General features: G+C 38.6%; 1 protein-coding gene across 6 annotated transcripts in view; it reads right to left on the reverse strand.

Moving 5' to 3' along the window:
• The window catches only part of NYAP2 (neuronal tyrosine-phosphorylated phosphoinositide-3-kinase adaptor 2), a 180,881-nt gene that overhangs the window by 164,637 nt on the left and 3,488 nt on the right, over positions 1-12,756 (reverse strand). For 4 of the 6 annotated variants that reach the window (XM_073359901.1, XM_073359902.1, XM_073359900.1 and 1 more), the window contains one exon: positions 7,686-7,928. In XM_073359901.1, coding sequence (XP_073216002.1) covers positions 7,686-7,891 — 206 coding nt within the window. In that variant the 5' untranslated portion in view covers positions 7,892-7,928. The other 2 variants (XM_073359904.1, XM_073359905.1) reach the window with 2 other exon arrangements.

Here is a 12,756-nt window from a genome sequence, read left to right on the forward strand (position 1 = left end):
TTTCCCAGTTGTATGTACAAGCGACCGGTTTGTCAACAGCTCATAAGTGTGTGTTTGTGTGCTTCACTACTGACTGCATTTTACGGCTTATGGATTCAGAGAGTTCTTTTTGGCCTCTCTTCCACAACTGTTACTTCCTTGGGCAGCGTCATCCTTTCCCATAACCATTATAGTTCAAGCCACATGCAATGACTCTGTGTATCAGGAGTCAGTGGAACTTCACCATAGAATATATTACTGAAATTGTGAATTTATTTTTAATGGTAGCAGATCAATACTTACAAAGCAACTTTTCCAGCTGAACTGGACTAATTGCTAATGTATGTGATTCTGCTGTTTTACTGAAGGTATTTCTTTATTAATGAGATCCATTCTGAATTCACTAAAAAGGCTATAAGTGGGCAGCCTTGAAAATATGCTCTCCTTCTTTTCCTGCCCAGTCTCTATTTGATAACATTAAATCCCCTTCTGGAAAAGTCCTATGGAATTTAATAGATAATGATAACCTTTCTATCCTATTTTTGACCCATATAATTTCTTCACTTTATAATCTCCTGTCTGTAGAATTCTGTACAATGGTTAAAAATTCATTAATTTTCTAATAAATTCTGCACGTGTTTAGAATACTTTGTATACAACCCTATAACATTTCTATTGCTCTATAGTGGTTTCATTTCTATTAAGTTCTATAGCCCTCTCCATAAGGGACACTACCACTTGTTTAAAACATTTCTCCATTTTCTGCATTAGATTAGAAATACCCTGGCTATATTTTTTTAAAAAATGTAAGCAAGAGATAGCAAGGAAATGTAGAAAGAAAGGAGCAGAAAAACAAGGGATTAAAAGTGGCCGTGGAAAATTCTTGAGACACTTGTCAATATGCCTCAGTCATGATGTGTAGGGTACCATAAAGAATGATGGAGCCAGGAAGTCTCCATGATAATTCAGCCTGCCAAGAGTGCTAGCCAGGCTGTAAGTTATAATGTGAACATCTGGCCACTAGAACATCTAGCCACAGAAACTGGAATGAGGCCAGCAGTCCATGTCACACCGGTTACCACACAGCAAACAGGTAGCAATAACTTTCAACCATTATGGACTTGGGCTGTATTTGAACTTGTGACTTCAAGAGGAAGGGCCCTGTATCCCATTACCAGTCCTCTGAGCCATCTATGTCCATTCCTCTTTTGTCCTTTTAAATTTGGCTAATGGAAGCCAAATCAAACAACTAGGCTTTGTGGGATGGCGAGCACTGGGGGAGCTCACCTGTTCACATTACAAGTTAAATATCAGAAGAAAGAGACCCTCAAAACTGTATAAGATTTACTTGAAATGAATCTCGTTATTTTTCTACCAATCTCATGATTACTTTTCTCTGTTTTCTGATTTTGATCACTTGGGGTTGGCAGTGCTGTCACAGTACCGGACAGCAAGTAGCTGTTTGCCTCAGCTGGTAAATATTGACTTGTTTTGCAAGACTGCCCTAAAGTAATATTTCAGGAATGACAATAGTAATACATTTGCTTTGGGGGTTGTTTATTTTGTATTGTACTAATGTGGGTAGCCATATGGGTCTGAGTATTTGGGAAGGAGGATTTGTCAGCTGGATCATCTCATCTATTTACTTATAAATGTAAGAAAATACATGCAGAGGTCAACAGGGAAAATATTTTACTTGCTATGGGTAGAAAAGATGTTGCTACACTAACTGAACTACATGGGATCATAAAATTATTTGAGATTTTCACAAAATAAAGTTTTTAAAGTCCTGTGTTAAACTGAAATCTCTAACAGAACCTTAACTACAGTGTTGGGACCAGCTCCACCATAATATGACTTGTATCCCTGTATAAATTCCACAGAGTTACTATACAGCATGTAATGGAGAATCATGAAGAAATCAGAACTTTTACTGATTAAGTTCCTCAACAGCACATGCCTCTTGATTAAAACATCAGGTTATGTCAGAAAATCTCCTTTGTCACTGAATGGTAAACCTTGTATTGTAAAGCAATAAACTGATGAGCTCATAATTAACAACCTCTCAACAGAACCTCATATCTGCACTTGCAGATGTTTTCACTGAGCCTATCACCCACAATGGCTGCATTTATTCCACTTCTGTGTTTTTTCTTGAGGTCTGGCTGCAAACATTATCTGCTGAGCATGAATATTCTAACATGTATTTTGAAATGTGTAGTTGACTGAGCACAATTTCAATGACTGGCAAATATTTTTACTATTTAAAAAAAAAACAAGTGTATGCATTCTTTTTCCTAAAGTATTTTCTCAATATCAACATATTACTGAAATTAAGTTCACTGTGAACTGTAAGTTGGTAATGAAAAGACTTTCCTTAGGCTATTTTTATTCTGATATAAACATTTTGGTAGAAGCACTTTAACATGTCCATGCACACTATTTTGTTACTCTAAGATTACACATTTTCTCTGCTAAATAGAGCGTTTAGCAGTAAATAAACCCATGGACCAAAATATTTTTCATCCGTGTTTGCAGTTACATACATTTACAAATGTCTACCTTTTAGCTGAAGGATGTCCTATGTCCTATTTAGAAAGAAACCTGAGGACATAACCATTGAAAACTACAGACAGTGCCTCCACACCCTTAAAAATACATATTGAAAGAGAGAGAGAGAGAATATTATCTTACATTTTGCTGATGGGTTAGTCTTCAATATGTGATCTGCCATGGGGAAGAGAGGTTAGGATGACAGCTGTTCATTACAATTCCTTCTTTATTAGAAGAGCTTAATTCTGCTTTTGGCTGGCTGGCCCATATCTGTTAGCTCTAACTCAAAACAGCACTACTAAAAGCTCCTCCTTCATGTCGGCATCTGTTTATTTACTTCCAATAACAAGCAAAAACAAAGCTTTCCACAATGCCATTTCACAGTGCTAGAAATGGTCTGCGAGCAAGGTTAACTGCTTGAAACAGGAAGAAATACTCTTACAGCTATGTCCAAATCTTGATGGGTGGAGATTCGTGGTCACTCACACCATCAGATTAGCATGAGGGGAGTTACATTTTTACATGTGCATCAAGATAAAAATATTCTCTATAGAATTGGCAGCTGAGGCGTGGAAGACTGTAGGACAAAACTGTTGAATGTACAGACATCATTTTTACCCTAATTTATATGTCATGCAACCCCAGAGACTTCATATGGCTGATGTGACTGTTATTTCAGTTTTCACATGAGAATTTGAATTCATGCATTTTTAAAAAAAAATGCTTTCCAGTTGAGTTTTTATATAGGGCAAGGTAGCATGGACAAGGGTATGGAAGTTTAATAGGCTTAAAGCCTTTTGAATTTATGTTTCAACTATGGAGGAGCTGGCAGGCAAATACCTGCCATCATGGGTGCCTGAGGATAAACCCAAAATACTCAACCTTCCCCCCGGGCACCCTGAATAGAAGAGGCAACCAGGCGTTTTAGTCACAGAAGTGCTGCCTCCAGTAGGTGGTGCACTGTTTTCTATTAAGAGTGGCTAAGACACATGTTCCGGCATTGCAACTCGATTCCTAATGGAAGCCGTAATGCTTCTTAACGTTGTATTTGTAACACATAAACTCTGTAGGCAATATGGCAATGTACCGCTAATAGTTTCCTGTCATGCTGGATAGACCAGCCTTCAAACTTGAAGAAGAGCTCTGTGTAAGCTCGAAAGCTTGCCTCTCTCACCAACAGAAGTTGGTCCAATAAAAAATATTACCTCATCCACGTTGTCTCTACCATAAAATAGTAAGACCAGAAAAATAAGATACAAGAAATCAGTATGTCCAGAAAGTAGGTGCTAACTTTGTATGAACACATATTTACTGTTTAATCGCAGTCCTTTCTCAGCACATTATCCTTGTTTTCTTTACATAACCATTAAATACTGGGCTAAAATTAGGTCAAAAATTCCGATCAGATCAGCTGACTCGGTCCAGCAAGATGAGAGAGAGACTAAATTTTTGCTCAGTTCAGTATGAGGCATGTTTTATTTCTTTATTTCTTGATAATTACAAAATTATCCATAAAATATTTCTTCCATAATTAACGTATCAACATGTGTTGAATTAACAATCATACCAAAAGGTACATCAATGCCACTGTTAGCGCACAAATACAATGTGATGTAGCACTCCCAACCCTTTCTCAAGAAAAATGTATAATACAAGAGCATTTTAATTTTTTGTAGGTCATTTTTCACATTGTATTTGCAGAACACTGGCACCATCTAATGCATTTCACTGAACTATTTTACTTATCTTAAAAGGTTCTACCCATGGAACTGAGAAAATAAATAAGTTACTCCATCCTATTTTGTTAACAACCATGATCAACCTTTTTCTAAAAAGAATCATTTTATACTCAAAATGAATGGCTCCCAAAAATGGTATTATGAATTCCAGGGAATATTTTGAAAATTGTATCCTCAGTCATGAACACCTCTCAACCAAACCATAATATTTGTTTTGAGTTTTTTACCTTGGCACACTTCCTCATGTAGTCTCTGGTCTTTTCATGATTTTATGCCTGCATGTGTTCCCTAACAACCTCTGTCGCTCTCTAGATCACATGTGCAGGAACCAAAAGTAATCTAAAAGTCCAAAGAGTTAATAGTGCAAATACTTAAGGATAGTTGCATGAAACAAAGAGGGAAACTAATAATCCCATGCCATATTTTATGCCTGCCACTTGTCAACAGGGAACATGGCACTGGATAAATCCCTTGATGTCTCAACAGGGAGCAGACTTGCTAGCAATCAACTTAAGTGGCTTTTGATGTCATTGCTCTTTTAGACAAGTCAGATTTCTTCTAGATTATCACAGTTTTCAGTTCTCCTAATAAAAGGGGAGAATAGCCCCTCCCCCTTTCCCACCCCAGACTCTGTGCAGGGAAGCCTGTGGGAGGGAGCTAAAGGAAAGGAAAACTCCATCAGGATTCCTTTGAGGAAATTGTTATAACTTGTTTCCCAGCCCATGGAACATTCAGAAAGAGGCCAGGGCCATTTTCAAAGAGTTTTTATGCCTCCATGCAGATGTGGTGCCCCTCAGACATACCAGCTCCCTGGCTGTGTCTCTCCACTGCAAGCACTTCTGAAGCCAGCAACAGCCCCGAGGAGGATCCCTGCTGTTAAGGAGGGCTCCATCAGAATGGTACTGTAGCCTCAGATTTTATTATCCTTCCTGAAAGACCGCTGGGTGGCATGATGCAAATCCATCCCCATATCTACCTCCACCCAACACACCCCTGACTCCTTTCTGCCTGAGAAAGAAAAGATTTTTACCCCACCGACCCATGCCTGGCACACAAATCTGGGAAGGATGGTCTGGCTGTGGGTGGTTGGCCTCTTTCCTCAGCCCAGGATGGACTCATTTCCACACCCACGTCGTTCTGGGCACAGTTTGATTGTTTGGTGGCTGAATTGAAAAATTAAAAACCAAATAAATAAATAAATAAAACAACCCCAACAATTGGCTCATTTTGACTCGGGTGATTTTATTTTTTTTATCACTGAAACAAAGTGTCCAAATGGTTTGAATAACTTTGACATTTAAAAAAAAAAATCCTTTTTTCCCCAGCTGAAACAATTTGCCAAATGCTCTATTTGCCATCCACTAACTAAAAACAAAACCAAGACATTAACACCTTTCTTGTGGTTTCCTTGTTTCTTTGTTTACACCAGGGAAGTTTATCAACAAATTTCCCCTATTGCTAGGATCAGCTCCACCTGGGCCATTTTATTTTCGACAGGCTGCCTGCTGCCATGGCATGTAGGTGACAGTGAATAGGGGTGCTAGTAACTAATAACTCATCTACACTAGAGCTCCAGGGCACCCAACATAGGAGATCAGCCAGCATTAGCAGCAACAGGCCATTTCTGGCAATATTCCTCTCGGGCAGATGTGGCTTCTGTGTATTTTCTTCCTTCCCAAGTGTGAGGTCTGTGGAACTGTCTGTGTTAATATGTTGCACAGATATTTACCTGTTTAAAATCCAACAGTAGGTAAGTTGTGTGTGTGTGTGAGTGAGTGTACGAGAGAGGGAAAGAACAAATATATACATTATATAGCTTGTTTGCTTACATAGAGAAAACAGAAAGGAAACCAAGATGGCACAAATTAAACAAAAGCACAACCAGCATAAACCAAAACAGAAAACTAACCTGCTTTCCTTATGGCCAGTTAATGTAACCTTATAATGTCATATGTATTACAGCTGAACCACCAAAAAAACTACGGTCTCCACTCCCAAACATTCTGAAACACTCTAAATACAGTATGTCCCACAAATCCCTGTCAGGATATCCTACCCTCAAAAGATTCCAAAATGCACGTTTGATTATGGATCGCTGTTCGCCTACCATGTCACACTGTCTTTTCCCCCTTCCCCAAAAACAAAAGGAGCATTCAAACAGAAAATCCAAAGACATCAGCAAACATGGCCGTCGCAATTTTGGCTTTTGTTGCTTTTCCCCCCGGAGCGCCAGATCTACTTCTATTGCTCTATTAACATTCCATCAGAATTAATGGACTATTAAGGTGTCCCTGGAACGTTCAGCAGCACAGCAGGTCTGCTTTACCTGTACACTACAAGGTACTTTTTGCAACATTTAATCACTTATATTACTATGCTGAAGATTCACACTGGGGGAAATAGTCAAAGGGCCTCCTATCTGTGTGTGTGTTCAAATCCTTCATTTGCATATGCAAGTTTAGCACTTAGATGCGTGGTTTGTATTTATACAATTTGTCCTTTCCCTCAAATCAATGGCAGATTTGCATATGTAAAAATGTCTTTTGCTCATCCTTTTTTCCTGTCCGTGAAAGTTCATAGTTCTCATTGACATCCATGGGAATTTGAGGCTAGATCCAGTAAGCACTCTGTTCTTAAACTGCACATTAAAATCTATGGAAATTCGGTATATAGAATATTTACAGAATCAGACCTTTTGTGCATATATGGAGTCTAATCCATTTCCATTGAAATGAATGATAAAGCTTCTGATGGCTTCAGAGAGAGCAGGATGATGAAGAGATGCCATAAATAGCAAATAAATTATCTGAGTTCTCTGATATTATTAAAGTAAATTTTTTATATAAAAGCATCAAATCAAGAATAATCTATTTTGAGCCACAAGGAATATTCCCTAATGTCCCAATCCTGCAAACACATAGGAATGTATTTAACTTTACACAAGATGTTCCACTGGAGGGATTACTCATATGCATAAATTACATATTTGAAAGTGGTTGTAGGATCAATTCCTAACTCTCCCAAGAAATGCAATTTAATTCACATCAATCTAACTTTTATTTAGAAATCACACTGGTGAGGGTCCCAAACTCATACCTTTGGTTAGAGATATATTCTGTTAGTTTAGAGTATCGTCTTTCTCAGATTTCTGAGGACAGAGCCACTCTGTCATTCATGCATACTGTAAAACATATGAGATGAACAGCTCAGTGTGGGGCCAGATCCTCAGCTGGTGTAAATCAGCATTAGCTACAGAGATGTTACTAGAGCTGTGCTGATTTGTACCAGCTCAAGGTCTGGCCCCTTACTTTTCAATCAGTTTTATGGACCATACAGCTGAAGCCAATAGTCAATGGGATTATTTTCTCATGGCCACTTCCTGGCAAACCATGTTCTTTTTATTGATATATTTACCGTTTTATTGCTTCTTCTTGTTTTCGGCGTTTTTCATTCTTTTCTTTCAAGTAAGCCAGGTTTGTTTCATTCCTCATGCGATCATTCTCTCGAGCAATGTCTGATGCATTCTGTATAACCAAGCCATCATAGGCCTTCATCCCCATATCTTCAATATACTGGAGAAAAGTGCCCAACGTGACCTCCTCCTGATTAGAACTCATCATCTTGCAGGAGATAATGGACGAAGGAAAGCAACACTTCCTGCAGGTTGAAAGACACATGATACCTTAATCAGTGAGCAAATAGCTTACAATTTATTACAGATAATATGTTGTCACCAGCAATTTGCAGCGCTTGGCAGGAAATATTTTTGAGGCCAGCCTCCTTCCTAAATTTATAGCAAACAAGGCAAAACAAAAAAAAAACCTCTTTTCATTTAAGTTACCCAGAACCATCAGGTTATGGACATTGTAAGTTTGTGTTATCGTGTGATCTTAATATTGTTTCTCTGCTCCCCTTTCCCTCCTCCCCTTCCAATTGTTTATTACATTCGCTAAATTGTATCTTGTCCTTGAGTTGATTGTAAACTCTTCAAGGCAAGGACTCTGGGTCCCTTTGTGTTTGTACAGTGCTCAGCACAGTGGAGTAAGGAGCCTACCTCAGGTCCTAGGTTCATCTTATTTACTAATGTTTTTAAATCACACTTTGAATTGCCATTTATAAAAAGAGTTAATAAATGATTGTAACATATTAATCATAAGTAGCATGCATTGTATATGGCCATAAACATAAGGGGGTTGTAAGCCATAGTTTCAAGCAATTTATTGGACTCTATAACAATTGGTTATTTATTCATATATATTAACCATTTGTCAATCCTTTATAAATAGAATCTTCATATAAAGTGTGAACATTTTTTCTGTCTGAGGTTTTCATGTAGTCTCCATCACCTCACAGTCTTTTAATGTATCTATCCTCACAATGCCCAATGAGAGAAGTACTATTATCCCCATTCTCCCCACAGAGGGAGAATTGAGGCACAGAAAAACTAAAGTAACTTGTCAAAGTCATGCAGGGTCTGGGTTGTATGAGGAGGAAGGATGGTATCATTTCTCAGACAAGGACTGAGTCTATGTAACCATAATGCAGCTTAAGAACAATGCCAGGACAGTGAGAACACCTTAACTGATCTTACTGAGCAGGCAATGGGAGTTCTGTCTGAACGTGGACTGTAGCATAGGATCCACTGTTAAACTAGCATCAAAATATTTCCTCTCATTGTTATATAGTGTTATGTTTCCAGGCCCATTTCAGCATTGTTTCATGCTGCTGGATAAGTAAAATTCTGAAGTGGACAGTTATTAGTTTTAAACCCAAAATGAAAATCTCTGATAGATTCCAATAATCACTGTGCACCTGTGGGCACAGCCCAGACCATGAGACAAATTCACAAAGGAAACCAAACTGGGAAAGGTAGAGGTCCTCCCCTCCCCACCAACCAAAAAGAATATTCTTTTCTGTTTAGTAATTTTAGCTGTTACTGGTAGCAAAAGTAAGTCAGGTTTCAGACGGAAATATTTTTGGTGTCCCATTAAATACAGACAATTTCATTGCCTTTACTTCCCTTTTTTTACAAAACAAAAAATATAAATGTAAAAATGACTTTAGAGTAACATTAAAGTTGGGCAGTTAAAATCTTAAAAGTCAGAAAGGACTAAGGCCCCAGTCATGCAATCTATTTCCTGCAGGCAAGCTCTCTGCACCCATGCAGAAGTCTCCCTTTTAAATCCACTGGGGCTCTGTGTGGGCACAGGAGTCTCTCTGCATAGAACAATATGCAGGATCAGCACCTATTTTAAGGATCTAAGAGCAGAGTCAACTTGGCAGCCTTGTTTTTGTGTAATTTCATTGGTGTTTCAACAGAAGTGAATTTGGACCAACATGGCTACGTTCATAATATTGTGAGTTATGGAACTATAGGGCATGAGATGGCAGCCCTTACTCCGACAAACCTCCTTTTGCCTTCAATTTAAATTCTGCTTGATTATGGAACACAGGACTAGACTCAGAATTGTTCCGTCTCCAGAGTTTGTTTTCTTTTAACTAGAGATTTAGAATCTAGTCCCTTCCCTTATTTTAAGGTCATTTACATTTAGCCAAACACTTTCTGGGTACGTCTACACAGCATTTTGGAACAAGTGGGAGTGAGCCTCCCAGCCTGGGTCAACAGACTTGGGGTAGTAGGGCTCAAGCTAGCACTCTAACTATAGCTGTATAGAGAGCGCTTGGAAGCTGCGGTTCAAGTTCTGAAGCCTAGGAAGGGGGATGGACTTCAGAGCCCAAACTCCAGCCCAGACTGCAACTTCAAAGTGCTGTCTATACAGCTATTCTTAGAGCACTAACACTCGCCCCCCTAGCCTGAGTCTGTTGACCTGGGCTGGAAGGCTTGCTCCCATTCGGTCCAAAATGCTGCATACATGTACCCTTTCAGGGTACATAAAACAATAGCACATGGGGTAGTAATAGAGTTCCTTTAAGGTAAGGTTCATTCAACCACGAAATCCTGACTCCATTAAGTTAAAGGAAGTTTTGCCATTGGTTTCACTGGGGACAGAATTTCACCCTTGAAGAATATATTTACTATATGTTGATGAGGTTTTGGGGGCTGATCCAAAGTTCATTGGTCAATAGAAATACTCCCAATGACCTCAGTTGACTTTGGATCAGGCCCTAAAGAATTATTAAATGGAGAATTATTCTGATCTTTTTCACTGAGGCATGCAGAACTTAATTTGTTTATTACATGTCCTCCACACGACTTGGTTACTGCATCTTATTCCGTGTTCTCTTTTTCTGAGGCTTAAAATATGCAGGCATTAAACAATATAAAAGAGCTGCTTAGCTAAGGCTCATGGTACGAAGAATTTTATTTTTTATTTATATTAAGCCCGAGGTCAAAGCAATATGGGGAAGGCAAACATACATGTGTTCAATAGAGATGAGTCTCTGTTTTGCTGTATGCAGTGGCCAGATATTTTATTATATTGTGTTATTGTATTAGTCACTATTTATTACTGATCATGTAGATAGCACTGTACATTTCTTTGGTGTTTTAGAAACATAGAATAAGACACATTCCCTGCCACAAACAGTTTACAATTTAAGGATGCAATTTTGCAAACACTACTGATCACAGTTCTAACTACTGTCATAGTCCCATTGAAGCCCACTCCTGCAATCACTTTATACTAAGCAAATCACTGTCTGCTTAGTCCCAAAGGATTCAGTGTGTTGTATTGACATCCGTGGCACTACATATTAAAATAAGTTGTGAGATCAGTAGCAAGTGTTTGCTGGATCAGATCCTCAGTATCTGGTATAATTTTTGAATTTTGCAATCTCATGGCATTTGCCAGTATTTGAAACTTCTATCTGCCATGCTTAAATAGGGCATAAACTTCAAACAGCTGGGACCAGTCAAAGCTTAGAGTACGTATTACTGTAAACATTGTTACTTTATTAATCTATCCAGTGTAATAAGACAGACTGATTTTTGTTAATGCACAATTGTGTCGCTTCAGACATTTTATTACTTGAATATCCAGACTGGTGAGAATGTGTAACCAATACATGTGGCCCTTTGAGTCATAATATACACGGTCTGTCACTCTCTCTTGGTAAGGTAGGTTGTGGACAACCCTGATCAACTGCTGACCAAAGGTTTTAATTTCTGGTAAACTCAGACAACAAACCATTTCCAGTCATCTGTCAGAGGAGAGAAAAGTCAAGCAAGTATTCTGTTTGAGTACATTTACATTTGATTACACATCTGTGGGAGGAGGTATTGTTTCATGATTTCTGTGTGTATATAAAGTCTGCTGCAGTTTCCACGGTAAACATCTGATGAAGTGAGCTGTAGCTCACGAAAGCTCATGCTCAAATAAATTGGTTAGTCTCTAAGGTGCCACAAGTACTCCTTTTCTTTTTGCGAATACAGACTAACACGGCTGTTCCTCTGAAACCTGTAAATATGTAATGTAAGCCTGAGGTGAGGCAACATTTTGTCACCCCTGTTGTGCATATAGTGCTCCTGGAGTTTTAATTAGCTGGTGATGAGGGGAGGAGACTCATAGGGCCACTTGCATAATCAACTTGCTTTCAGTGCATTTGATTTCTGAATCCGGAAAATACTGGCTAATTGTGACATGGAGATCGCGTAATTTGGAAAATTCTCTTATACCACTTTCCACCCCTCTCTGTGTGGATATATATATACACATGGGGAGGGGGCTGTTTCAAAAACACCTAAATGTCAGCCTAATTCTGCTCCCAGTGAAGTCAGTGGTATGGAATGGTAATGATAAGTCAATGCCACTGATTTCATTGAGCACTTTTGGCAATCCATCCTACAGTGAGGACATAACTAAAAAGGTATCCAAGGCATACACTTCATTTCATAAAAATTACATGAAAGGCAAATGTGTCAATTACAATAAATCTGGTCATTTTCTCAAGTGTAGCTGTATATGCTGGATGATTTGGCAAGCCTATAAAGACTGGTCCAATATTTATCCCCATAAATGTGCTATGCTACTGTGAATACCATTATATTTATTAATGTACACAATAGAATAGAATGCAAAAATGTAACAAATTGATGTTCCATAATATCAATGAGTAAGCATTCTGGGGAGGGCCTTGGAAGTTAATCGCTGTACATAAGCAGGACAGTTTTTTGCAGTTCGGGCAGGATAACCCCTTCTTCAAAAAACATCAAGATCTGAAAGTCTCATCACCTTCTTCTCTCCTCCAAGTCAAAGTTGAGAGACATTATGAGGGCAACATGGAGCAGCTTACAGTGACACTGCCCATGCAATCAGCTGTCCGCATGAAAGAAATTAAATTAGATTTTTGCCAACTCTTCTACAAATGCATACAGTTTACTGGCAAGTGCAAGCAGTTCCCTGACTGATTTTTGCCTATTAACAGGACTGAATATAAGAGAATTGTAATACTTCAGATGTGATTTCTGAAAATGTGGGTAAATAATGCACGGTGTTTCACAAAGCTGCTATGACATACTCTAGTA

Source organism: Lepidochelys kempii, chromosome 9 (assembly GCF_965140265.1).
Source record: "Lepidochelys kempii isolate rLepKem1 chromosome 9, rLepKem1.hap2, whole genome shotgun sequence".
Lineage (NCBI taxonomy): Eukaryota > Metazoa > Chordata > Testudines > Cheloniidae > Lepidochelys > Lepidochelys kempii.